The sequence below is a fragment of the Leuciscus leuciscus genome (genome assembly GCF_965113295.1).
Source record: "Leuciscus leuciscus genome assembly, chromosome: 23".
Classification (NCBI taxonomy): Eukaryota; Metazoa; Chordata; class Actinopteri; order Cypriniformes; family Leuciscidae; genus Leuciscus; species Leuciscus leuciscus.
In genome coordinates this window covers 22908246-22933253 of record NC_138747.1, presented here as the reverse complement: position 1 = coordinate 22933253, position 25008 = coordinate 22908246, and the positions used below count along the sequence as shown (strand labels likewise).

The following is a 25008-nucleotide window of genomic DNA, read 5'->3' as shown; positions in this document are numbered from 1 at the left end:
TGCACAAAGATAGAGATTGAAACAATCTCATGACAGAAAAATATGTTTACAAGATTTTAAATGACAGATTGTGGGGAACTGATGTGATTTGAAAAACCACAGGCAAGGTGAATGATGATTCAATGTAAACCTTAGAGTAGGGGTCAGGAAAGTTGAACTCGTTTAAACAGTGTTCTCTTGTGTCTAAAAGACTTCTGACGGTGAGGGATCCATAAGCACTAGAGATGAGAGGAGAGGCAAGCTACATTAGAAGAGAGAAACACTCATCCAGCAACACTCAAGCACACACACACACACTACAAGACTGTAACTCATAAAACATCCTAATTGCTACTAAGATCTTGTTGAATATTAAGCCACAAATACAGTCAAGCTGAAGAATGAACCCGTGATGAGCCAAAGCAGAGGCTTTAGGTTCATGATGCTCTTACAAAGGCTGGTGCCGAAGAGTCTGGAGTTTGTGACGGTATTTCTGCCGAAACTTTTCTGCCCTCTCCACAGCCTCTGGTTGGTCTTTCTGGCTAGCCACAGCTCGCTTCACCACCTGTTCAAAAAAACAAGATGAAGTCATGAACATGTGGATTCAAGTTTGGCTGTGGGATATAATATATTACAAGCTATGAAATTTACTGACAAATAATATATAATCAATATAATATATCTAGAGTAGGGGGGTGCGATATGACAATTTTTGATTGTGAACAATTAAAACGTCTCTACGATCTGCTTTTGAAGAAATCTCGTAATATCGTGCTGTAGTGCATTCTATCAGTTGCATTTCTGGCGCCTCCATCCCAACATACTGTACAATGCCATAAAATAAATAAAACGACAGAAACGGTGGATTTTTAGGTGGAACAGTGATATTTTTACTATTGCTGATTGAGACGAATGAAGAGCGCTTCTCTCTAGCGTGCTCGGGCACGCTATCAGTTGGTATAAAACTGGTTACTGCTGGAAAAGGGAACTTCAGGGCATTTTGCAAAAAGTTAATTCGTAGTCGAGTGGTAGAGCATAGGCCACCAATGTCAATGACATGGGGTCAAATCCTGAACAAACACAGGCTACTGTTCGTTTGTTTTTTGATTAATGCAGAGATTGTGTCTCCTGCAGTTCTAAAACACATTAAATAATTATAAACCAAAATGTTTTGTGCTTACATGTATAGGCAATACAATTACCATTCATTTCCATTTTACACTAAGCAACAAAAAAAAAAAATATATATATATATATACACACAACGGTATGAATGAATTCACATTTGTAGAATTCCAAACAGAATATCAACAAACATCAGTTCTGAAAAGAACTGGGGTTCGCAATCCAGAGAGTGTTTGTAGAAACACGGTTGTAAGGATCTCAGCATCCCTGACTGTGGAATTGAATTATCAAGTTGAAAATATTGTTCATGGCAACAAGGAACATGAGTGTGAAGTTCCACTTCGTTTTGCTTGGAAAAAGCTGGCATAGTAAAACGAAGCAGCTAAATCATCAAGCAAAAGCATCTGATTCTTCAATCAATGAAGGAATTAAATCATTTACATAGTCATAGTATTTTTGTTATAAATGTTTATTAAAGGTACAATATGTAAGAATTTTGCATTAAAATATCCCAAAATCTCAAGGCCAGTGTTATATATTTTGTTAAGTTGATTACTTACAATATCCCAAATGTTTCCAACTATTTTTAAATCGTGAGAAAATTGCGATTTTAACCAAGGAAACGGGGCGTTAGAGCAGGGGGGAGCTGGGAGTCGCCAGTCAATTGCGTCATATCCGCGTCACCCTCGGTTTCCGCTCGTACTGCGTGGAGTCCTGGACAAATGCGGAAGTTGTAGTTGTAGCGTCTATCAAGCTACAAACGTTAGCTTGTTTCGTGCTGTCGTTATGGAACACAATTATTCTTTACCGATTGCAGCTGGTTCTGTCGACAAAGCATGCTTAATTTTATATTTTCCAAATGTAGCATTCGGTAATAGTTATGTTTATGTAAGGAAAGTATTATTGCTTTAGATTTGTGTTTAGTTTATTGACATTGTTTATCACGTCTGGTGTTTATGGCCATGTAAATAAACATAGCATGTGTTATACATAAAGATTAATCAGTATTTTGGCAAATGATGTGGGCATGTTCGAATGTACTTTTACAACAATTGTTTAGAACACGTAAAACTGCGCAGCGTTATCACAACAATGAATTCAACAAATACAGTAACATCTATGAAGTATTAAACCTTACTTTTCTTGCGGTTAATTCATTTTAATGAAATAAAAGTGTGATGAGGTTTAAGAGTCAGGAAGGAAGAAGACGCGTCGTCGTGACTGGGACTCGTACTTTATTAAAATAAAGCAAAACAAACAAAAGCCGCGCACAACGCGCATTCAATGTGGCAACCGCGACGGCACAAAACAGTTCAAAAATGAGAGCTCGGATCCACCGGTTCTCTTTCTCTGCGTCCAATTTTCTCTCCAGTCTCTCTCTCGTTCCAGCGCGGCTTATAAGCGGTCTCTCCACGCCGATCACTGCAATAAGACACAGGTGCATTTGCACTTGACCTACTTGCTCGTCTCTTTTCTCTCCCATCACAGACCGCGCTGAACCACGCCAGCCTCGCCACTAAAAGCATGTCATTAAACGCAACATTTATAAAAACAGAACTTAGCCTCATCCATGAACATGATTTTTCGATTCCCGTCTGACTGATTTACATCCACGGTGGAGTTTAAAACGACAGTTCCCATCATTCCACGCTCCTTCACATCGTCATCAAGCTACGCCGTTGTTGTTGTTTGGAATGTAGCGCCCTCTAGCGGCAAAAATTCTTGCATATTGTACCTTTAATTGTTCAATATTTCAATCTTTGAATGATTTCATTTTTTATTTTATTTATTTGACCTTTATTTAACCAGGAAAATCCTGGCCAGGAGTGTCCTGGCCAAGAATGGACAGCAGTTACAAACACAAACTTACAGATCAAAACAACAAATATAAAATTAAAACACTTAAAAACAATTGAACATCACTGAGTCTTCTTCTAGTGACCGAATAATAGATTTAAAATGTTCCATAGGCACCAGAGTTTGTAATTTCAATTTCGATTGGAGTAGATTCCATTCAAATGGAGCTGCATACATAAAAGCCCCTTTTCCCAGTTCAGTTCTTACAAATGAAACAGAAAGAGTAAAACAGTTTTCAGGCCGGAGGGAATATTTCCCAACACTTTTCTTTTAAATTAGACAACCTAGATACAAAGGCAACAACCCTGGAATAGTTTTATAAATAATTAGGTAATAGTGAATTTTCCTTCTAATGGACAGAGAGGGCCAGGCTACTTATACAATATACAATGATGAGTTAAAGGTTTACAATCTGATATAAATCTTAAAGCGCTATGATAAACGGCATCCAAAGAGGAGAGAAGATGAGATGAAATTGATACACCACATCACCGTAATCAAGTACAGGCAAAAAAGTAGCAGAAACTAACCTCTTTCTTACATTAAATGAAAAACAAAACTTGTTTCTAAAATAAAACCGAAGCTTTATTTTTTATTTAATTGAGTTATGTGAGAGCCAAAAGATAATGTATCATCAATAATGATGCCAAGATATTTATACTCTTTTACTAACTCAATCACATTACCTCGTAAAGTTTGGAGAGGAATAAGAGAGTCTACTACCTTTTTCGAGCTTGAAAATAACATAATTTTGGCTTTATCTACATTCAGAACAAGTTTTAGTGTATGAACCCGTTACTGAATGACATCAAAAGCCACTTTGAAGCTTAAGCAAGGCTTGCTGTTTAGAAGGTGCACCACAATACATGACAGTATCATCTGCACAAAAGTGAAAATTAGCATCCTGAATATCATAATCAAGACTGTTTATGTAAATAAAAGAGGCCCCAAAACAGATCCATGAGGAACACCTTTAACAATCTCCAATAGTCCTGAATTTTTACCTTCAGCCTGAAGGTAAATTGCTTTATTAATGTTAGCCTAATGTTTAGAATAGCGATTTAAAGGGCACCTATTATGCAAAATTCACTTTTACATGGTGTTTGAACATAAATGTGTGTTGGCAGTGTGTGTACACAACCACCCTATAATGATAAAAATCCACCCAGTGCTTTTTTTAAATCCCCATAAATCATAAGCACTGTCTCAGAACAAGCCGTTCTCAGATTCGGGGCAATGTGACGTCACTTTGCACAGGCCCCGCCCACGACTGTTGATTGACACTGCAGTTTGAGCATAGACCCGCCCTGAGTGAGCTGGACACAGTCCGCCATTGTTTCGACGCTGGAGCAACTGTAGACAAGAATGTCTCCTAAGCGATTGCGGTGTTTTGTTGTTGGATGTAAGAATGAATATAGCAGTCTTCATTTACTCTTGTTACTAGAGGATGGATCAGTACAAACTGTTCGTGATCAAGCTTACAGTCTCCGGAGCGACTGGCCACGGCCGAAATGAAAGTGGGATAAATAAAGTCGTGCACTTTATGACAGCTCATCGAGTCGTTGTACGGATATAAAGTTTACCAGTTTATTAAGCACCCTCTAAGAACTTGTGTATATATTGGTTTACTGTTGGTCGGTTGTAACAAGTGTTTTGTGTACTTCGCTGTGTATGTTGATGATAATGAAAGGGAGAGAGAGAGAGTTTATGGATAAGACTTTAATGCGCACTGTGTTTTTTAGCTCTTACAGTGATTTTCTGGAGTAAAACTAACACTTCATCTTTTGTGTGATGTACAATAAACTTCATTGAACTCCTCAGTATATTTTGGTCATCATTCGGACTGTTTTTTTTTACAGCAGGCTTGTATTAATAGTGGATAAAAGCAGATGACAAATTAGTTATAACCGTAATTAAACTAAACTATACTGGCTCTGTGGGCATTATTGTCCGACTCCGGGTCGAAATGAACACCGCTACTGAGAGTTTCTGTTTTGATATTATCAGATGAGATTGTCCTGGCTCTGAGCGCAAGCTCGTGAGGCTCTGCCCTTTGGGCGGCAGCAGCAGCTCATTTACATTTAAAGGGATACACACTAAAACGGTGCGTTTTTCTGAGCCCCCAAAAATGACAATTTAAACATGCTGTAAAAAATTATCTGTTTGGTATTTTGAGCTAAAACTTCACATACACACTCTGGGGACATCAGAGACTTATTTTACATCTTGTGAAAAGGGGCATAATAGGTGCCCTTTAAGTCTGAATTGTTCTGGTGCGACTTCACTTTGTTTTTAGTAGCCAGCCTCAGACGCTGAATCACAGATATGGGGGTTGGGAGGGACAGTTCAGTAGCTTCACAGTGGGGGTGCATGACAATATAAATGTGTCTTTCATTCGTAGAGTGTCGATTGCCCTGAAACGAATGCGAGTGGAGAAGGAGATATAAAGAGCTCTTTTATTTGATTTGTATTTTATTATTTGTATTCTTATTTTTATTGCAACGTGAATTCAACAAAGCATTCAGGTCCTTTTAATGAAAAAAGGCTAAATAATTTACAGTTCGTTTTTTTTTTTTTTTTTTTGTGTGGATGACACACAGCGAAAAATGTGCTTTTCTTTCTTCCCTGAAACGTTTAATTTTATTACCTATACAAGAGAGACCTGCCGTGTATCATCTAGGGAGACAAAGAAACTTGCTGAAAGAAATCCAGTGTGTCTGCTAGAGAGAGGCAAATAAATATTTCTGTTCTTAATTTATGCTGTCGGGCAATTTCAATAATTTATTGCTGTTGGCCAACATCGGTTAAGAGCAAATATTTAAAATGTTGTAGTCATTAAGTATCAATTAAAAATAAACAGCTTACTAGACCTACTAATAAAAATGGCAGATAATGAAAAAGCTTCGAAAGTTGTTTCAAATCAATAAATGTACATTTAAAAAAATGTATTATTGACAAATATTAAACTAGAGACAAAATTATGATGTTGGTTTGAAAAGCCTGATCCTCGGACACAAACTCCGGATCACCTGTGGCACAGCTGTGGTACATGTCGATATGCTACCCACAAGGCTATTGCCTTAATACACTCATGCAAAAGCCTAATTCATGTAGCCTATTATAAAACTGTGCTATCACTCCTAATCAGAGGTGGGTACATGTACTTTTAAGAGTAGATTTAAAACTGGGAACTTTTACTTTAAAGGTGCTGTATGTAACTTTTTCACTTTACTAAAGCATAAAAATACCATAATATGTATGCAGATATTTAGTTCACATACTCGTTTCTCTGAAAAACACTTCTACAGCCAGTTATTTTACTTTGAAATGTGCGTTCCGTGTTGGAATGTCTGTTTTTGTTTTGATCTGTGTGATCTTACCCACTGCCAGTTCACCCAATAGTATTTCGTCACCCCGGGATGCCAGTTGGCAGGAAACACAGCGTATTGCATCCAGCAAACAAACTGGGGCAGAGATTGCAGATTCTACCCAACCTAAAAAGCCACGGTATCCATCTAAAAATCTCTATGAACGAGAGCATATTAAAACGTGGATAAATCAACTTAAGTCTTAATGTTAAGAAATACGTATAGTTATTCCAAGCTTTTTTCTGGGGCATGAGCGATGCGCCATTCACAAATGAATCACTCTTTTGAGTCGATTCTGTTCAAAGACTTGATCAAACAAGTTGGCAAAAATGACTGAATTGGTTTGCGAATCAGTTTGAATTGATTGTTCAGTTCCCTGCACACACTGAATCGCCTGAAGTGGTTTCTCACTCAGAGTCGTAACAGGAAATGTATTAAATAGGCAAAAGTGGAAAATGATCCAAAAAAAAAGAAAATTCATGACACTTTTTATATCATCTGGAATTTTTTTTAAATATTTAATGTAGTTTGGATTTTATGAGTTGTATCTTCCAGGATAAATTGCCCTATTAAGCCCTATTCGCACGGGATTAGTATTTAGGGACCTCCGGTAATTTGTAATAATCGCAGAGGTCGTCTGTGATTTTTATCCCGTGCGAATCTGCCATGTCTGTAAAAATGTCTGTAAAAATTCCCCCGAAAATGACCTACCTCTGATAATACCAGTCCCGTGCGAATCCCGATGTCTGTGATTTGGGCTGTTTTTCTGTGAGCCTATCGTTTCCTAAAGAACGTAATAACCATTATGGGCCGTTTAACAGTCCATTTTACGTCTGTATTAAAACTATATTAACAATAAAATCTCTCGATATGCTCTACTCCACTCGCTATGTTTTTCTCCAATAAAAACTATGAAGTGCTGCAAAAGAGAAAACAAACTACAGTAAAGACGTGATCTGGAAGCTCAACTCGGACCGTTGTCATGGAAACGTCAAATTAAGTATTTTGGCGCAACATGGAAGCTCTTTTGGAAAGTTTGGACGCTTTTTGTGGTAGTGTAATTTAGTAGTCTGTATCGTGGAGCATTTTTTGTCTCACACGGCCTCTTAAGACGTCCATCCTGTAAGTATCTCAAGAAAATCAAAGTGTGAAAGAGTAAAAATGATATAAAATGAAATAAACCAAATAAAATGAATAGAAAAACAAGCCTATCGCGACGTTTCGGTATTTATAATACCTTCTTCAGGCAGGCTTGTTGTAAATATGGACAAAGAATAAAAGAAAAAGAAGATATTATATATTTATACAATAATATCATATTCTATAATATATATCATATATTTCTCTAATAAATTGGTTTTAAATAAGTTCTTTTTTTGAATTGCAATACTGCAGCGCGATCTTCGTTTCAGCACGTTCAGCTAGTGAAGTGTGAATGGGTGGGCGCACGCTGTAAAGTCCGTAAACTCGAGGGAATTACGAACATTTATTTGCCCGTGTGAATGAGCCACCAAAAACAGACGTCAGGGGGTAATTTCTTAATTACAGAGGTCCAGGGGTAATACTAATCCCGTGCGAATAGGGCTTTAGGGTATAAAAAAGGCCAAAGTCATCAATAATCCTATAATTTATTTTATGCAAAAAATACATAATGTACAAAATATACAAAATATACTAAAATTCAGTCATACACATTTCTTGTATTTTTTCACTTCTGAACTATCTTCAACTATAGCCTACTTTCTACAAAGTCAGGATGTCCAGCACCATGGGCGGACATGTTGGCTTTAGGTCAAACTGACAAAACGAGCACAGAAAATATGAACAAAGTCATTTGACCTACATACTCCAAACAGACTAAACTATGATAATGATAACAGAATTTGGATGGAAAATTATTTATCATGCCTCCTACAAGAGACTAAAGAGTATGTAATTAGTAAGAATTGCGCAGTGGTGGCAACCTGTTCATCTTGAAAACAAATTTATTTTGCTTAGACAGTTAGTTTACACGTGCAGAAATATATATTTGATTACATTTTGGAGGACAGACAGAAGAAGATCTGCCACTGTGCATTTAATCATTGTTTGTGTTCAGATATTCAGTAGCGGTTATGATTGAGAGCACATGTGAAGAGTTTTCACTGTCAGTGGTTCCAGCTGTGTTTTGATACCGTTCAAACAACACAAAAAAAGAGTCGGGACAACAGTGTTCTTTTGGTTTACTGCACAATATGAATTACTAAACTCTGTGAACACAGATCTTTTGGACAATGAACTTGCCAACCAAAAACTAACCCAGAGTTAATCTCTAGAGTTGCCAAACAGTGCTTATTCCTGAGTTTACATACAGCTCAATACACTACAGTTCCCTTTACATGCCCCCTTCATGTTTGCCGGAGTGATGAGAGAGTAAGTAGACTGTCCTCACTCAATGGCTGGCTGTCTAAGTGGTGTCTGCAAAATAATATAGGGTTCATAGACAATTGGAAAAGTTTTTGGGGCAGACCTGACCTGTTGAAAAGAGATGATATTCATCCCTCCTGGAATGGTGCGGCTCTTCTGTCTAGTAATATGGCACACAGTCTCAGAGTTGATCCTTGACTATGTAATTCTGGGGCCCAGGTCAGGAAGCAGACAGACATGCTAAACAGACCGTCTGCTAGCTGTCTAATGTCACAGAGGTCAGATAAATCCCATCACACAGAGACTCTTTCACCTAGATATCATCATATAGAGACTGTGTCGGTTCCCCAAACTAGGAAATGCAAAAAACTCCCAAACCCACTTTTACCTTAAGGGTAAAAATTTAATTGATGTTCAACAAATAAAAAATAGATCTAATAGAGATGAAGCTCTGGTTGCTGAATAATCAATCCCTTACTTCAAAATTGTTAATGATATGATTACAGATTATAGATGTTTGACGGAAACCTGGCAAAAACCAGACGATTAAATTACTTTAAATGAGTCCACCCCCCAAGATTACTGTTATAAAAACAAGCCATGTCTGAAAGGAAAAGGGGGAGGTGTTGCTGTAATTCATAGTAATATCTTCAGAATTACTGAGAAGTCTACTTTCAAATATAATTCTTTTTAAGTGTTGGTGCTTAATGTAACACTATCTAGTGTAAATGATAAATCCCCATTGGCATTTGTGCTAGCTACTGTATACAGGCCACCAGGGCCCCATACAAACTTTATCAAAGAATTTGCAGATTTTTTTTTATCGGAGTTAGTACTGAAAGTGAAAGTGAAAGTGAAAGTGAAAGTGACACGTGACGGCCAAGTATGGTAACCCATACTTGGAATTTGACCTCTGCATTTAACCCATCCAAGTTAATGCACACACATTAGGAGCAGAGTAGTGAGTAGTTAACACACACACACTGCAAACGTGGATACACACACCCAGAGCAGCGGGCAGCCTTTGTGTGGCGCCCGGGGAGCGATTAGGGGTTAGGTGCCTTGCTCAAGGGCACCTCAGTCATTTCCCACCGGCTCTGGTTCAACTCCCTAACCACTAGACCATGACTGCCCTAGTGATAAAGTCCTAATTTTTGGTGATTTTAATATACAGTGAGGAAAATAAGTATTTGAACACCCTGCTATTTTGCAAGTTCTCCCACTTGGAAATCATGGAGGGGTCTGAAATAGTCATCGTAGGTGCATGTCCACTGTGAGAGACATAATAAAAAATAAAAAAAATCCAGGAATCACAATATATGATTTTTTAACTATTTATTTGTATGATACAGCTGCAAATAAGTATTTGAACACCTGCCTATCAGCTAGAATTCTGACCCTCAAAGACCTGTTAGTCTGCCTTTAAAATGTCCACCTCCACTCCATTTATTATCCTAAATTAGATGCACCTGTTTGAGGTCGTTAGCTGCATAAAGACACCTGTCCACCCCATACAATCAGTAAGAATCCAACTACTAACATGGCCAAGACCAAAGAGCTGTCCAAAGACACTAGAGACAAAATTGTACACCTCCACAAGGCTGGAAAGGGCTACGGGGAAATTGCCAAGCAGCTTGGTGAAAAAAGGTCCACTGTTGGAGCAATCATTAGAAAATGGAAGAAGCTAAACATGACTGTCAATCTCCCTCGGACTGGGGCTCCATGCAAGATCTCACCTCGTGGGGTCTCAATGATCCTAAGAAAGGTGAGAAATCAGCCCAGAACTACACGGGAGGAGCTGGTCAATGACCTGAAAAGAGCTGGGACCACCGTTTCCAAGGTTACTGTTGGTAATCTTGGAACCAAGATGGCGGCGCGAGTACATCGCGAGGCTCGCGGTCTCTCCAGATTCTGCAATTTAGCAGTATTTTTCTTGCTCATTTCGGGTCTGTTCGTGCAGAACAGTTGTGCCTTAACATCGTACACCCAAGGTGAGCTTTTGGATATTGGTTTGCGAATTTCCGACAGTTTTATGGACAACCTTCGACTCCTTCCTGAGATCGCCAAAACACCCGAGGCTATGCACTCTGCCCGGCCGGGCGGAAGTGCTCGCAGGCGGCGTCGAGATCGTAAACAAAGGCGGGGGAAGCGCGGAGGACTAAGAGCTAAGCTAAAGCTAACACCACACCGGCTCTCTTTACCCAGCATTTTCCTTGCCAATGTACGGTCGCTGTTGAACAAAATGGAGGAGATTCGACTCAACATCACATACAGCAAGAGACTTTTGAACTGTAATGTTCTAATTTTCACGGAAACATGGTTAAACAGCGGAATACCGGACAACGCTATTGAGCTAGCGGGACGCCATACATTCCGGGCGGATAGAACATTAGATGGCTCCGGTAAGACCAGAGGTGGTGGATTGTGCATTTACATTAACAAAGCTTGGTGCACAAACTCTGCTATTGTTGGGAGACATTGTTCAGCTAACCTTGAGTTTCTCATGGTTAAATGTAGACCGTTTTATCTACCGCGGGAGTTCACTTCCACTATTATAACTGCAGCCTATATTCCCCCGGATGCTGATGCCAAGTTTGCTATGAAAGAACTTCACGCAGCCATCAGTAAACAACAGACCGTTCACCCGGAAGCTGCGTTTATTGTTGCGGGTGATTTTAATCATTCAAACTTAAAGTCAGTGCTACCGAAATTTCACCAGCATGTTTCCTGTCACACCAGAGGAAACAAAACCTTAGACCATGTTTACACAAACATGGCTGGAGCTTACGTCGCGACACCCCTCCCCCACCTGGGACAGTCAGATCACCTTTCTTTGTTCCTCACCCCCAAATATGCACCTCTCATCAATCGCGTGAAGCCATCAGTGAAGACCATCAAGGTGTGGCCTGTGGGGGCAGATTCCTCACTCCAGGAAAGGTTTCTACACACAGACTGGAGTATGTTTGCTTCTCAAGCCACCAGTGGCTCTCACACGGACATTGACTGCTACACCTCCTCTGTACTGGATTATATCAATACCACCATTGACAGTGTTACAACCCAGAAGCAGATCACCACATACCCAAATCAGAAGCCATGGATGAACAGGGAAGTGCGACTCCTATTGAAGACACGCAACACTGCCTTCAGATCAGGAGATGCACAAGCCTATAGCACATCCAGAGCAAATCTGAAAAGGGGCATCAAAGAGGCCAAGCACTGCTACAAGCTTAAGATAGAGGGACACTTTTCCAACGCTGACCCTCGGCGCATGTGGCAGGGCATTCAGGCCATCAGTGACTACAAACCCTCTCACTCCACCCCCGCAGCCACTGATGTCAACTTCCTGAACGAGCTAAATGACTTTTATGCTCGCTTTGAAAGAGACAACAGAGAAACTGCCACCAAGCTCAAATCCTCAGCTGACCACCCGCCGATCACACTCTCCTCCACAGATGTCTGCAATGCACTGAGCAGGATCAGCACACACAAGGCTGCTGGACCAGACAACATCCCTGGACGCGTACTCAGGGCATGTGCGGAGCAGCTCGCTGGGGTTTTTACAGACATTTTCAACCTGTCTCTTGCCCAAGCAGCTGTACCAACATGCTTTAAATGCACTTCCATTGTGCCAGTGCCAAAACACTCCAGCCCGAAGTGCCTTAACGACTACCGCCCTGTAGCACTCACACCCATCGTAATGAAGTGCTTTGAGCGGCTGGTCCTGGCACACCTAAAAGACTCTCTTCCATCCACATTGGACTCACACCAGTTTGCCTACCGTAGCAATAGGAGCACAGAGGATGCAGTTTCCATGGCACTGCACTCTGTGCTCACACATCTGGACAATAAGAACACTTATGCACGCATGCTGTTTGTTGACTTCAGCTCAGCATTCAACACTGTCATCCCAACTAAGTTAATAGCCAAACTTGGAGACCTGGGCATCAACACCTCCATGTGCAACTGGATTTTGGACTTTTTGACCAACAGACCCCAGAATGTTCGATCAGGCTCCAACTGCTCCACGTCCATCACACTCAACACTGGTGTACCACAGGGCTGTGTGCTAAGCCCGTTTCTCTACTCCCTCTTCACCTCCGACTGCAAGCCTGTGTACGGATCTAATTCCATCGTCAAGTTTGCGGACGACACTACTGTGATTGGTCTCATCAGCAACAACGATGAGACTGCCTATAGGGAGGAGATCAAGCACCTGGCCACATGGTGCACTGAAAATAACCAGCTCCTCAACACCACCAAAACGAAGGAGCTCATCGTGGACTTCAGGAAAGTGTCAAGAGGCACACACGACACCATCCACATCAATGGAATGGCTGTTGAGCGTGTCTCCAGTTTCAAGTTCCTGGGGACCCACATCTCGGCGGACATGACCTGGACAACCAACACCTCCAGCCTGGTCAAGAAGGCTCACCAGCGCCTTTTCTTCCTGAGGACACTGAGGAAGAATCAGCTTTCCTCCACTATCCTGGTGAACTTCTATCGCTGTGCAATAGAAAGCATCCTGACCAACTGTGCTACAGTGTGGTATGGGAGCTGTTCTGTTGCAGAGCGCAAGGCACTGCAGCGGGTGGTGAAAACCGCCCAGCGCATCACTGGGACTCCACTACCTGCCATCGAGCACATCCAGAGGAAACGCTGTCTGCATCGAGCTCGCAGCATCCTTAAGGACTCCTCTCACCCAGCCCACAGACTGTTTTCTCTCCTGCCCTCCGGCAGGCGTTTCAGGTGCCTACGGACCAGGACCAGCAGACTAAAGAACAGTTTTTTCCCCAGAGCTGTCTCTTTATTAAACTCTAACCCTCATTGATCCCACTCCCCTCATATACTGATTGACTCTCCTCTCCCTCCTCACACCTGCCTCCATTTTGTTATTTGCAATACTATAATGTTCATTTGCACTGCTGACTGTTATTATAGAAACAACTGTTTACATATGCATCTTGCACTACTACCTTGACTGGAATATGCTCAATTTGCACTGCCGACTGTTTATTTACAGTACCGACTGTTTACATATACATTTGCAATACCGTACTTTAACTGTAATATGCAATTACTTCCACTGCACTTTCACTCGGATAGCTTCTGTCCAAACTTTATTTGCACTACTTTAAATCCATTGTTATACTGCTCATTTTAGCCTAACTTATACATATATCTATTTGTAAAATTCTGTTTATAGTAATAGCCATCTGTATATTATGCTCACATTCTGTTTATAGTAACACCCATCTGTATATATATTCATAGTACATATCTATCTGTAAAATTCTGTTTATAGTAACAGTCATCTGTATATTATATTCAGTACATATCTATCTGTAAAAATTCTGTTTATAGTAATAGCCATCTGTATATTATATTCAGTACATATCTATCTGTAAAAATTCTGTTTATAGTAATAGCCATCTGTATATTATATTCAGTACATATCTAGCTGTAAATTCTGTTCACAGTAATAGTTATCTGTATATTATATTCATAGGACAAATCTATCTGTAATTTTTTTGTTTATAATAGTATTCAACTCTATATTTATTCAGTACATATCCATGTTCTGCACTTATGGAACCACTGTATATCCTGCACTTGCTGCTATTGCACTTCTGGTTAGACCTAAACTGCATTTCGTTGCCTTGTACCTGTACTTGTGTAATGACAATAAAGTTGAATCTAATCTAATCTAATCTAATACACTAAGACGTCATGGTTTGAAATCATGCATGGCACGGAAGGTTCCCCTGCTTAAACCAGCACATGTCAAGGCCCGTCTTAAGTTTCCCAATGACCATTTGGATGATCCAGAGGAGACATGGGAGAAAGTCATGTGGTCAGATGAGACCAAAATAGAACTTTTTGGTCATAATTCCACTAACCGTGTTTGGAGGAAGAAGAATGATGAGTACCATCCCAAGAACACCATCCCTACTGTGAAGCATGGGGGTGGTAGCATCATGCTTTGGGGGTGTTTTTCTGCACATGGGACAGGGCGACTGCACTGTATTAAGGAGAGGATGACCGGGGCCATGTATTGCGAGATTTTGGGGAACAACCTCCTTCCCTCAGTTAGAGCATTGAAGATGGGTCGAGGCTGGGTCTTCCAAGATGACAATGACCCGAAGCACACAGCCAGGATAACCAAGGAGTGGCTCTGTAAGAAGCATATCAAGGTTCTGGCGTGGCCTAGCAAGTCTCCAGACCTTAACCCTCTGAGGTCGACAAACGCGCCCGCGCGTTTTGCTGGATTTTTTTCAGTTCAGTTCAAAAGAAATTAATTTTGCTCTGTTGACTTTGATATTACAAGCAAGTTTCATACATCAATCGATTCTGTTAAATGTGTATTATTTTTGTGTATACTCACAATAAAAACAAAGTGTTGTGCTTTTTGCCAAATAAAGAAAAATAAACGTGATGCGAGTTCTGCCTTCTCTCTGTCAGTGAAGACCATTCTGAAACGCGTCCGAAAATGAACAATAACTCAGCGAATACTGAGTCAAACAGGCATACAGACACACAGGCATGAAGCTTGAATTCTCTTCTTTAAAATGAGGTAATTTATATAAAAAACAAATATTCTTATCTTGTGAAATCTGTATTAAAAGAGCGATTCCAGTCGAGCTAATTAGAGCTCATTCAAAGGTAATGTGACTCCGCCCACGGAGAGCGCGTGCTATTCAAACACAAATTACTGAGGCAAACCTGTGAACGCCCCCATATCAGCTCGAGAAAACACAAGTTTAATCATATCATTGTAGCCTACGTGTTTACACCATCTGGCAGCGCTGTGAGGAATAATAATAACGGAAAATCTACCTCAGAGTGCGGGTATTGCAGGAGAGAGGATCCGAATATGTAGTACGTTTTTTTTCCTTCTCAAGTTAATCGCGTTTCTGTGAATGAATGAACGGCAGCCGCAGATATGCGCGCTGTTTATCACAGCTCGCAAAAAGACAGTTTAAATTTAAATTGCGTCTCTGTGTGAATGAATGATGATGTTTTAGCAAACTGTATTGCTATACTGAGATGAGTAAACTGAAAATTAACATATGCCCTAATATTTCATAAAAACAACGTTACAGTCAGGCGTTTCTGTTTGTGAATGAATGTTTCGGTTTTAGCAAACTGTATTGCTATACTGAGTAAAAATCGACTGAAATGTTGAAATAAAATGTATTTGTATAAGCAACGTATTTATATTAAATTTATATTGAAACATTTATATTTCTTATAATAAAAATGAAAGAGCTATGTTACAGACATATGAAAGACAACATTTCGTTGATTAGTTTTGGATAGATTATACATTTTTACTGTAAAATATCTGCCAACTCAAATAAGCCAATATTTGTTTGCCAATATTTGCTCATGTTAAATATAGTATGTTTTGTCAAAAATAAAGTAATCAAATAATCAATCAAATCCTTAACTTTGAAATATGTATGATAAAATGTATACTTTAGTTTTTACAAAGAAAGATTACACTTGAATTGTTGTTGTAATTGTAACATTTTTAATAAAAAAATATATTTACAAGGTAGATGTAAACAAACTATTAAAAGGTAATAAGGTAATAAGCCTTTTCTTTAAATAATTTTTATTGTGTTTTATTAGTGACAAATTTGGGGAGAGGATAAATATTCCAAAACTGAAAATACAGTCTGAGAATTAACTGCACAATTACTAGACATGTTTTCCTTGGATATTATAGGCCAAATTGCAAGCACAATATGTGGAAAAATAAAAAATAATTGAGATGCTTCCAACTGTTGCTCTTGCATTCTTGTGGCTCAGTGACTCACCTGAATGAAAGGGTCATTAAGTATGCAGGCCCCATTGTCTCCTAAGGTGTGAACCACTAAATATGCATGATCGTTGACGCCCACTCCGCATATTGCCTTTCCAAACAGAAAGTGCTTTGCAAAATTCAAATCAATGTATTGTGTTATGTGAATGATAAGGGCAGGATGATTTTCACATCATTTTGAAGAAAAAACACTAGGCAATGACATCTATTAGACAAAAGTCTTATTGGCACATATTTAGTATGTGTTTTATGGCCTTATTTCAGAAACTTTAGTTTTTAGTTTTTTCAATAACCACGCATAAACATTATTCTCTCAAAAATGCAGACATGTACATTCTTGTTGCTCACATATTATGGTAGCCCTGTTTGTGCTAAATAGTGTGTAATTTTTTTTTGCCATTAATATGTTTATAAGCAACTGAAAAAAGCACAAATGTCAGGGCATGTCAGAACATCTCAAGGACCCCAAAAACACCTTAGACCCCAGAGGGTTAACCCAATAGAGAATCTTTGGAGGGAGCTCAAACTCCGTGTTTCTCAGCGACAGCCCAGAAACCTGACTGATCTAGAGAAGATCTGTGTGGAGGAGTGGGCCAAAATCCCTCCTGCAGTGTGTGTAAACCTGGTGAAAAACTACAGGAAACGTTTGACCTCTGTAATTGCAAACAAAGGCTACTGTGCCAAATATTAACATTGATTTTCTCAGGTGTTCAAATACTTATTTGCAGCTGTATCATACAAATAAATAGTTAAAAAATCATACATTGTGATTTCTGGATATAGTTTTTTAGATTATGTCTCTCACAGTGGACTTGCACCTACGATGACAATTTCAGACCCCTCCATGATTTCTAAGTGGGAGAACTTGCAAAATAGCAGGGTGTTCAAATACTTATTTTCCTCACTGTACATGTAGATAACGAAAAAGACGCATTGGGATTGGCATTTAGAGACATTCTGAACTCTATTGGAGTTAGACAACACATGTCAGGACCCACTCATTGTCATAATCATACTTTAGATCTAAAATTGTCACATGGAATCAATGTTGATGTCGTTGAAATTCTGCAGCAGAGCGATGACATCTCAGATCGTTATCTAGTCTCGAGTATACTCCATTTAGCCAAGGTTGCAAAGCCGACTCCATGTTACAAATATGTTAGAACTATCACTTCTGCCACTAAAGATTGCTTTATTAATAATATTCCTGACTAATAATATCAGTTTCATCTCCTCAGCATCCCAGATAGCTTAAAAGAACTCGATATTGCGACAGAAACTTTTGACTCTCTTTTCCAGCACTTTAGAGACAGTTGCTCCTTTGCGCTTAAAGGAACACGCCGACTTTTTGGGACTTTAGCTTATTCACCTTATCCCCCAGAGTTAGATAAGTCCATACATACCTTTTTCATCTCCGTGCGTGCTGTAACTCTGTCTGACGCACCCACCACTAGCCTAGCTTAGCACAAAGACTGGAGGTAAACGGCTCCAGCTAGCATACTGCTCCCAATAAGTGACAAGATAACGCCAACATTTTCCTATTTACATGTTGTGATTTGTATAGTCACAGCGTGTACGAATAACATGGTCACATGAGACACAGCCATCTTCTAACCGTATACATACTGGGAACTATATTCTCAGAAGACGAAGCACTGCTACTTCTGCGGAGTGATTTACTCCAATTCTGAGCGAACTCTGCTCCTCACCACGGGGCTTCTCAGGCACTGCGAGCAAATCACACCGCCCAAGTAGCAGTGCTTCGCCTTCTGAGAATATGTGACCATGTTATTTGTACACGCTGTGACTATACAAATCACAACATGTAAATAGGAAAATGTTGGCGTTATTTTGTCACTTATTGGGAGCAGTCGGGTAAATTTTTTATTTTATTTTTTATAGATTGGGCTTTGGTCGGACTCGGGCTCATTTAGCTTTTCTCCTTTCATCGTGCCCATAATATATGTGCAGAGAGCAGGCTACTGTATGAAATATTGTTATATTGATAATATTATAAATATGCAACGCAATATGCGATCACGCGAGTAACGCGATGCGCGTGCAATGCATTAGGTGACAGTTGACCATGCAGAGCATCAGGGAGAAGTTGGAGCGTAAGGAGTTACTAAAAGTTCCCAATACTTCAGGAAAAGCTGCATTTTGAAAGAGTTTTGATTTGATTACCGAGCCTGAAGCCTTCAACAGTGGATGCTATTCTTTTTCTTCACAACGATCGCGAATAAACAGGGAATGAACCTACTCAGTTCAACAGATTTTTTTTTCTTTATTATATTTTTATTATTATTTAACGTTAGCCAGTTGGCGAAGAGTTCTTTGAAACGTTGTTCTTCAATAAATTTGCTTGACATCAAAAAAAGGTAGGCCGTAAATCTTTATTTACTGCTGGATCACATTTGGCTATATAATATTCTCTACTGCATGCTTATGCTTCTCTGTAATGGACAGTCTGTATTAATATTTGTGGGCATAATTGTCGGTGGTGGTAGTTATGTTTGAGGCCTATAATAAAATGTTACCTAGTAGCGTGTGTGTGTATGTGTGTGCGGCTTGTGTGTGCGTCTAGCAGAGACAGCGCGCATCAGAGAGCGCGCGTCAAAGAGTGCTCAAAGTGATATTGATGTTGGTCTCGGGTCGGGTTCGGGCTGAAAAATTGCAGACGTTTTCGGGCTGGGGCCGGATTAGGGCTTGAACACCACGGGCCAGGTCTCGGTTAGGGCTGGATGTTTTGCCCCGTGCAGGGCTCTAGGCAGTATGCTAGCTGAAGCCGTTTACCTCCAGTCTTTGTGCTAAGCTAGGCTAGCGGTGGGTGCGTCAGACAGAGTTACGGCACGCACGGAGATGAAAATGATATGTATTGACTTATGGGATACGGTGAATAAGCTAAAGTCCCAAAAAGTCGGCGTGTTCCTTTAAAGAAGATTAAAGAAAATAGTCCAACGCCGTGGTACAAGCACACTCTGGCCCTTAAGAGAGCAGCCAGAAAAATGGAGCGCAACTGGAAGAAAACAAAACTAGACGTTTTTCAAATTTTGTGGAGAGAGCACGATTGCGTACAGAAAGGCCTTAAAAATTGCTAGATCTGCTTATTTTTCCACTCTCTTAGAAGAAAACAAACACAACCCTAGGTATTTATTTGATACAGTGGCTAAATTAGAGCATAGCAGTAATGACTTTATGAACTTCTTTACTTAAAAGATTGATCATTTTGGAGAGAAAATTATAACAATGCAACCGTCTACTACATCAGGCAGTGCATTGTAGTGTCCCTGAGGAAAAATTCCATTCATTCGTTGCAATAGGAGAGGAAGAATTGTCTAAACTCGTTAAATCACCGAAATCAACAACATGTATGTTAGACCCTACTCCGACTAAGCTACTGAAAGAGATGCTTCCAGAGGTCATTGATCCTCTCCTTAATATCATTAATTCATCTTTGTCACTAGGATATACGAAAACTTTTAAGCTGGGTATTATTAAACCTCTTATAAAAAAAAAAAAAAAACTTGATCCAAAAGAATTAGTCAATTACAGGCCGATCTCAAATCTACCCTTTTTGTCAAAGATACTAGAGAAGGCAGTATGTTCCTTTTTAGAAAGAAATGGAATCTGCGAGGATTTCCAGTCAGGATTTAGACCGTAACATAGTACTGAGACTGCTCTCATTAGAGTTACAAATGATTTGCTCTTATCATCCGATCGTGGTTGTATCTCTCTATTAGAATACTTAGATCTTAGTGTTACTCGATCTTAGTGCTGCATTTGATACCATTGACCACAACATTCTTTTAAACAGACTTGAAAATTATGTTGGCATTAGTGGAATTGCATTAGCATGGTTTAAATCATACTTATCTGACCGTTATCAGTTTGTAGCAGTAAATGAAGAGATATCATATCAATCACTAGTTCAGTAGGGAGTACCACAAGGCTCAGTACTAGGACCGTTGCTGTTCACTCTGTGCATGCTACCCTTGGGAGATATCATTAGGAAGCATGGGATTAGTTTTCACTGTTATGCCGATGATACTCGGCTCTATATCTCTTCGCGCCCCAATAAAACTTGCCAATTCAAGAAATTAACGGAAAGCATAACTGATAAAAAATTTTGGATGACTAGTAATTTCCTACTACTTAATTCTGAAAAAACAGAGTTTCTAATGATTGGACCAAAAAACTCTGCATGTACTAACCTAGAAAACTGTCTAACAATTGATGGCTGCTCTGTCAAGTCTTCGTTGTTGGTTAGGAACCTGGGTGTGCGCTCTTTAATACCAATCTTTCATTTGAAAGCCACGTTTCTAGCATCTGTTAAACCGCATTCTTCCATCTTAAAAATATATCTAAATTACAACATATGCTTTCAATGAAAAATGCGGAACAGTTAGTTCATGCGTTCATGACCTCAAGGCTAAATTATGGTAATGCTCTTATGGGTGGTTGCCCTGCACACATAATAAACAAACTACAGCTGGTCCAAAACCAGAGGTGGGTAGTAACAAGTTACATTTACTCCGTTACATTTACTTAAGTACGTTTTAGAAAAAATTATACTTCTAGGAGTAGTTTTAAATCACTATACTTTTTACTTGAGTTGATTTGTGAAGAAGAAACTGTACTCTTACTCCGCTACATTAGGCTACAATGAGCTCGTTACTTTTCTTTTTACCTCTTTGGTATTCTACGCGTCATTGTTTTTATCCCCCCCGCGTACGCCTCATTTTAATGTTTTATTTTGACAGAGAGTGAGACTTACGCTAAAGGCTCAACCATGTGACTGTGTTTCACCAATCAAACGTAGTTGTGCAGTCTCGTCACATGACCATACTCAATCTCTGCGGCGGCCGGCAGGACGGGTTAGCTTTACAGTCATAGCAAAACAAAAATGTCACAATCAACCATCGGCAATGCAGACACAGACAAGGAGGAACAGCCCTGGCCTCATATTGAAAGCATGTTTACCTTAGTAAAAGTGCGAAACAGCAGCTACATTATGCAGTGTCTTCTGTGTCTACCAAAACAAACGGACATTTCAGCATTCAAAAACTCAACATCTAACTTGAGGAAACATGTAGCGGTAAGTTTTCTAAATTCGTTTTTTTGTTTTTGTTTTTTGCAGTGGATAGGCGAATGTTTGTCTTTTAGGTTACATATGTTTTAAACATTTCATATATATATATATATATATATATATATATATATCCTCTCACCTAAAGGATAATTAGGAACACCTGTTCAATTTCTCATTAATGCAATTATCTAATCAACCAATCATGGCAGTTGCTTCAATGCATTTAGGGGTGTGGTCCTGGTCAAGACAATCTCCTGAACTCCAAACTGAATGTCAGAATGGGAAAGAAAGGTGATTTAAGCAATTTTGAGCGTGGCATGGTTGTTGGTGCCAGACGGGCCGGTCTGAGTATTTCACAATCTGCTCAGTTACTGGGATTTTCACGCACAACCATTTCTAGGGTTTACAAAGAATGGTGTGAAAAGGGAAAAACATCCAGTATGCGGCAGTCCTGTGGGCGAAAATGCCTTGTTGATGCTAGAGGTCAGAGGAGAATGGGCCGACTGATTCAAGCTGATAGAAGAGCAACTTTGACTGAAATAACCACTCGTTACAACCGAGGTATGCAGCAAAGCATTTGTGAAGCCACAACACGCACAACCTTGAGGCGGATGGGCTATAACAGCAGAAGACCCCACCGGGTACCACTCATCTCCACTACAAATAGGAAAAAGAGGCTACAATTTGCACGAGCTCACCAAAATTGGACAGTTGAAGACTGGAAAAAAGTCTCGATTTCTGTTGAGACATTCAGATGGTAGAGTCAGAATTTGGCGTAAACAGAATGAGAACATGGATCCATCATGCCTTGTTACCACTGTGCAGGCTGGTGGTGGTGTTCCTAATAATCCTTTAGGTGAGTGTATATATATCCATCCAAATTTGATGTGATAAGTCTCTTTTAATGTCTTGATCTCCCTGTAGCCTCACAGATTTTTTATTATTGATTTTTTTTTCACAGAGGGTTCACCCCAACAAACTGTCTAAGTACACAGACTTTATAGAGAACCACAGAAAGCGCAAGTCCTCCTCTTCCAGTGATACTCCTGTGAAAAATGCAAAAATCACTGCCTTCGCTGCCCCAGGGCGGGTAACACAGCCAACGCTTGACAAGCTGGTGCTAAATTTTGTATGAGAGGCCAACCAATAATTTTCTGTGGTTGAGACGCCATCCTTCAAGACTTTGATAGAAACCTTGCAACCTCATACAGTAATGCCAAGGAAAACGTTATGCACAAGAATACAAGAAGCTGCAAAACACAAGAAGAGCATAATCATCAAAAAGCTGAGTGCTGTGAACTATGTTGCTACCACAACAGACTGCTGGTCTGCCAGACAACGTAGCTACTTAGGTGTCACCTGTCACTGGATAGACAACACCTCACTGGAGAGGCACTCCGCTGCATTGGCTTGTAGACCTGTCAAAGGCTCGCACACGTTTGACGTTGGAACGTTGGAAAAAGTTACCAGGACGACAACAGACAGTGGCTCAAACTTCCTGACAGCCTTTCAATTATATGGTGAGTAGATAGAGGAGGAAGCCACCAATGTACAAGAGGAAAGTGACTCCACCCTTGATGATGCAACAGAAGATCAGAGTGAGTCAGAGGTGGAGTATCAAGATGTGTCTGCTATTCTGGATGACAACACAGGCCTTGAGTACCAACTTCCAAGGCACCAAAAGTGTGCATGCCATCTCCTCAATCTTATGTCCACAGTTGATGCCACTGCTGCAGGAGGAGCTGCAAACGAAACCTACAAGAGGCTGTCTCGGTCTGCTTTTGCAAAATGTCATGCTCTTTGGAATAAAACCAGCAGGTCAACCATGGCTCATGAAACAGTGGAACGTGAATGCAAGCTGCAGTTTCTCCGACCCAATCAGACACAAAAATGACAAGTTATAGTGCTGCAGAGATATCAACCTGAATTAGCATGCTAAATTACTAGCCACAGCCCGACAGGTGTCATAATACCAGTTTCGGCCATGGGAGGCGGTGTGCGGGCAACATAACCACCAGCCAAACTGCGAATAACTCGCACGGCTTGTGGGCGTACTTGAACCTGATGTCACTACTACATTTCAGTTCAGGGCGGAGAGCGGAAGAATGGCTGAAGCCCTTGGCAAGAGACCCTTACCACCACCACAACAGGGTTCCAGACTGCGACCATTTTTTGAGAATGTGCGAGTTAAAATTTTATGTGGTCGCATTTGTGCGAGTGCATGGTCATGTAGGCTACTACTCAGTTAAATTCACGCATGAATTTTCCTGCATTGAACTTGTTTTAGCGCCCGCCAAAGTGAATTTTTGTCCCGCCAAAGTCTTATTTGATCGTCTTGTTTAAATGAAAGAACGAGCAGAGAGAGAGACCCGGTCGCGCGCGCGCACTCTCTCTCTTCGAAGCCAGGCGAAAGTGTAAACAAGACTTCACCGTCTCCAAACTAAGCGCTGTCTTGCTCTCTCTCCCTCGCACATATTAATCAAAATAAATCAACACGGTGCTAAAAGGTCGGAAGACCAAAGTTTCATGTGGAGCATTCGGAGATTTTTTTTTTTTTTTCTGAATTGCCGCTCGGTGTGAATTGTGCTAAATAAGTTGCCTTATCTTCTCTGAAAAGCGTTCCAGACATTCAGCTGACATAAAACAACACTTTAATTAAACGAAAAAAACTATCCAGTGATGAAATGTTTTCTGTGTTGACACAAATCTTGGATGTCCATGTCCTAACTGCTGGGATAATCAATCACACAACGTGCATATTCGCGAACTAATGTCTCCTTTGAACTGATTAATTTTAATGAATGGTTAAAACAACTGATTTTTCCAACAGTGAACTCAGGAGACGTCTGAATCGGTAAATAACTAATCATTAACACTTTACAATAAGGCTCTATTTATTACATAAATTACATAAAAAGTACAGTTTGCTTACTCAAGCTTAAGCTTTAAAATAAATAAAACCACAAGCTAAGAAGCTTGAAATGTCTTCGATGATAATGAACCCCAAATGGACGCACGAAACATAACGGAAAACATTGCAAGGTGTAATGAGACCGAATGTTTTTTGGTGACTAATGATAACTTAGCTAGAAGAGGTATTGCTAATGAAAATCAAACTTGCATTACATCCATACCAGCTGTAAATTTAAGACTGATGCATTTATTTGAGGTCACTCTGTTTCAGAGACTGCAATGTGTCAAACTGATGAGTGGCGTGAGAGCGTGTGAAAAGTGTCAATTTGCGTGTGTCTCACGGTGAATGCGTGAGAGTTGGCAGCTCTGGTTACGTTGGCACTAGCTTGGTCAACATCAGCGAATGCTGTCTGTCAAATTAATGTAATTCAAACTAACAATAA

At 40.0% G+C, this 25008-nt stretch overlaps 1 protein-coding gene across 5 annotated transcripts in view; it reads right to left on the bottom strand.

The window, feature by feature from the left end:
- Nucleotides 1-25008, bottom strand: part of pank4 (pantothenate kinase 4 (inactive)) — a 55312-nt gene that overhangs the window by 12961 nt on the left and 17343 nt on the right. For all 5 annotated transcript variants that reach the window (XM_082156742.1, XM_082156744.1, XM_082156743.1 and 2 more), the window contains 2 exons: nt 432-544; nt 131-218 (listed from right to left, as the gene is read on the bottom strand). In XM_082156742.1, the coding sequence (XP_082012868.1) occupies nt 131-218; nt 432-544 (201 nt within the window). The remainder of the gene's footprint in view (nt 1-130; nt 219-431; nt 545-25008) is intronic.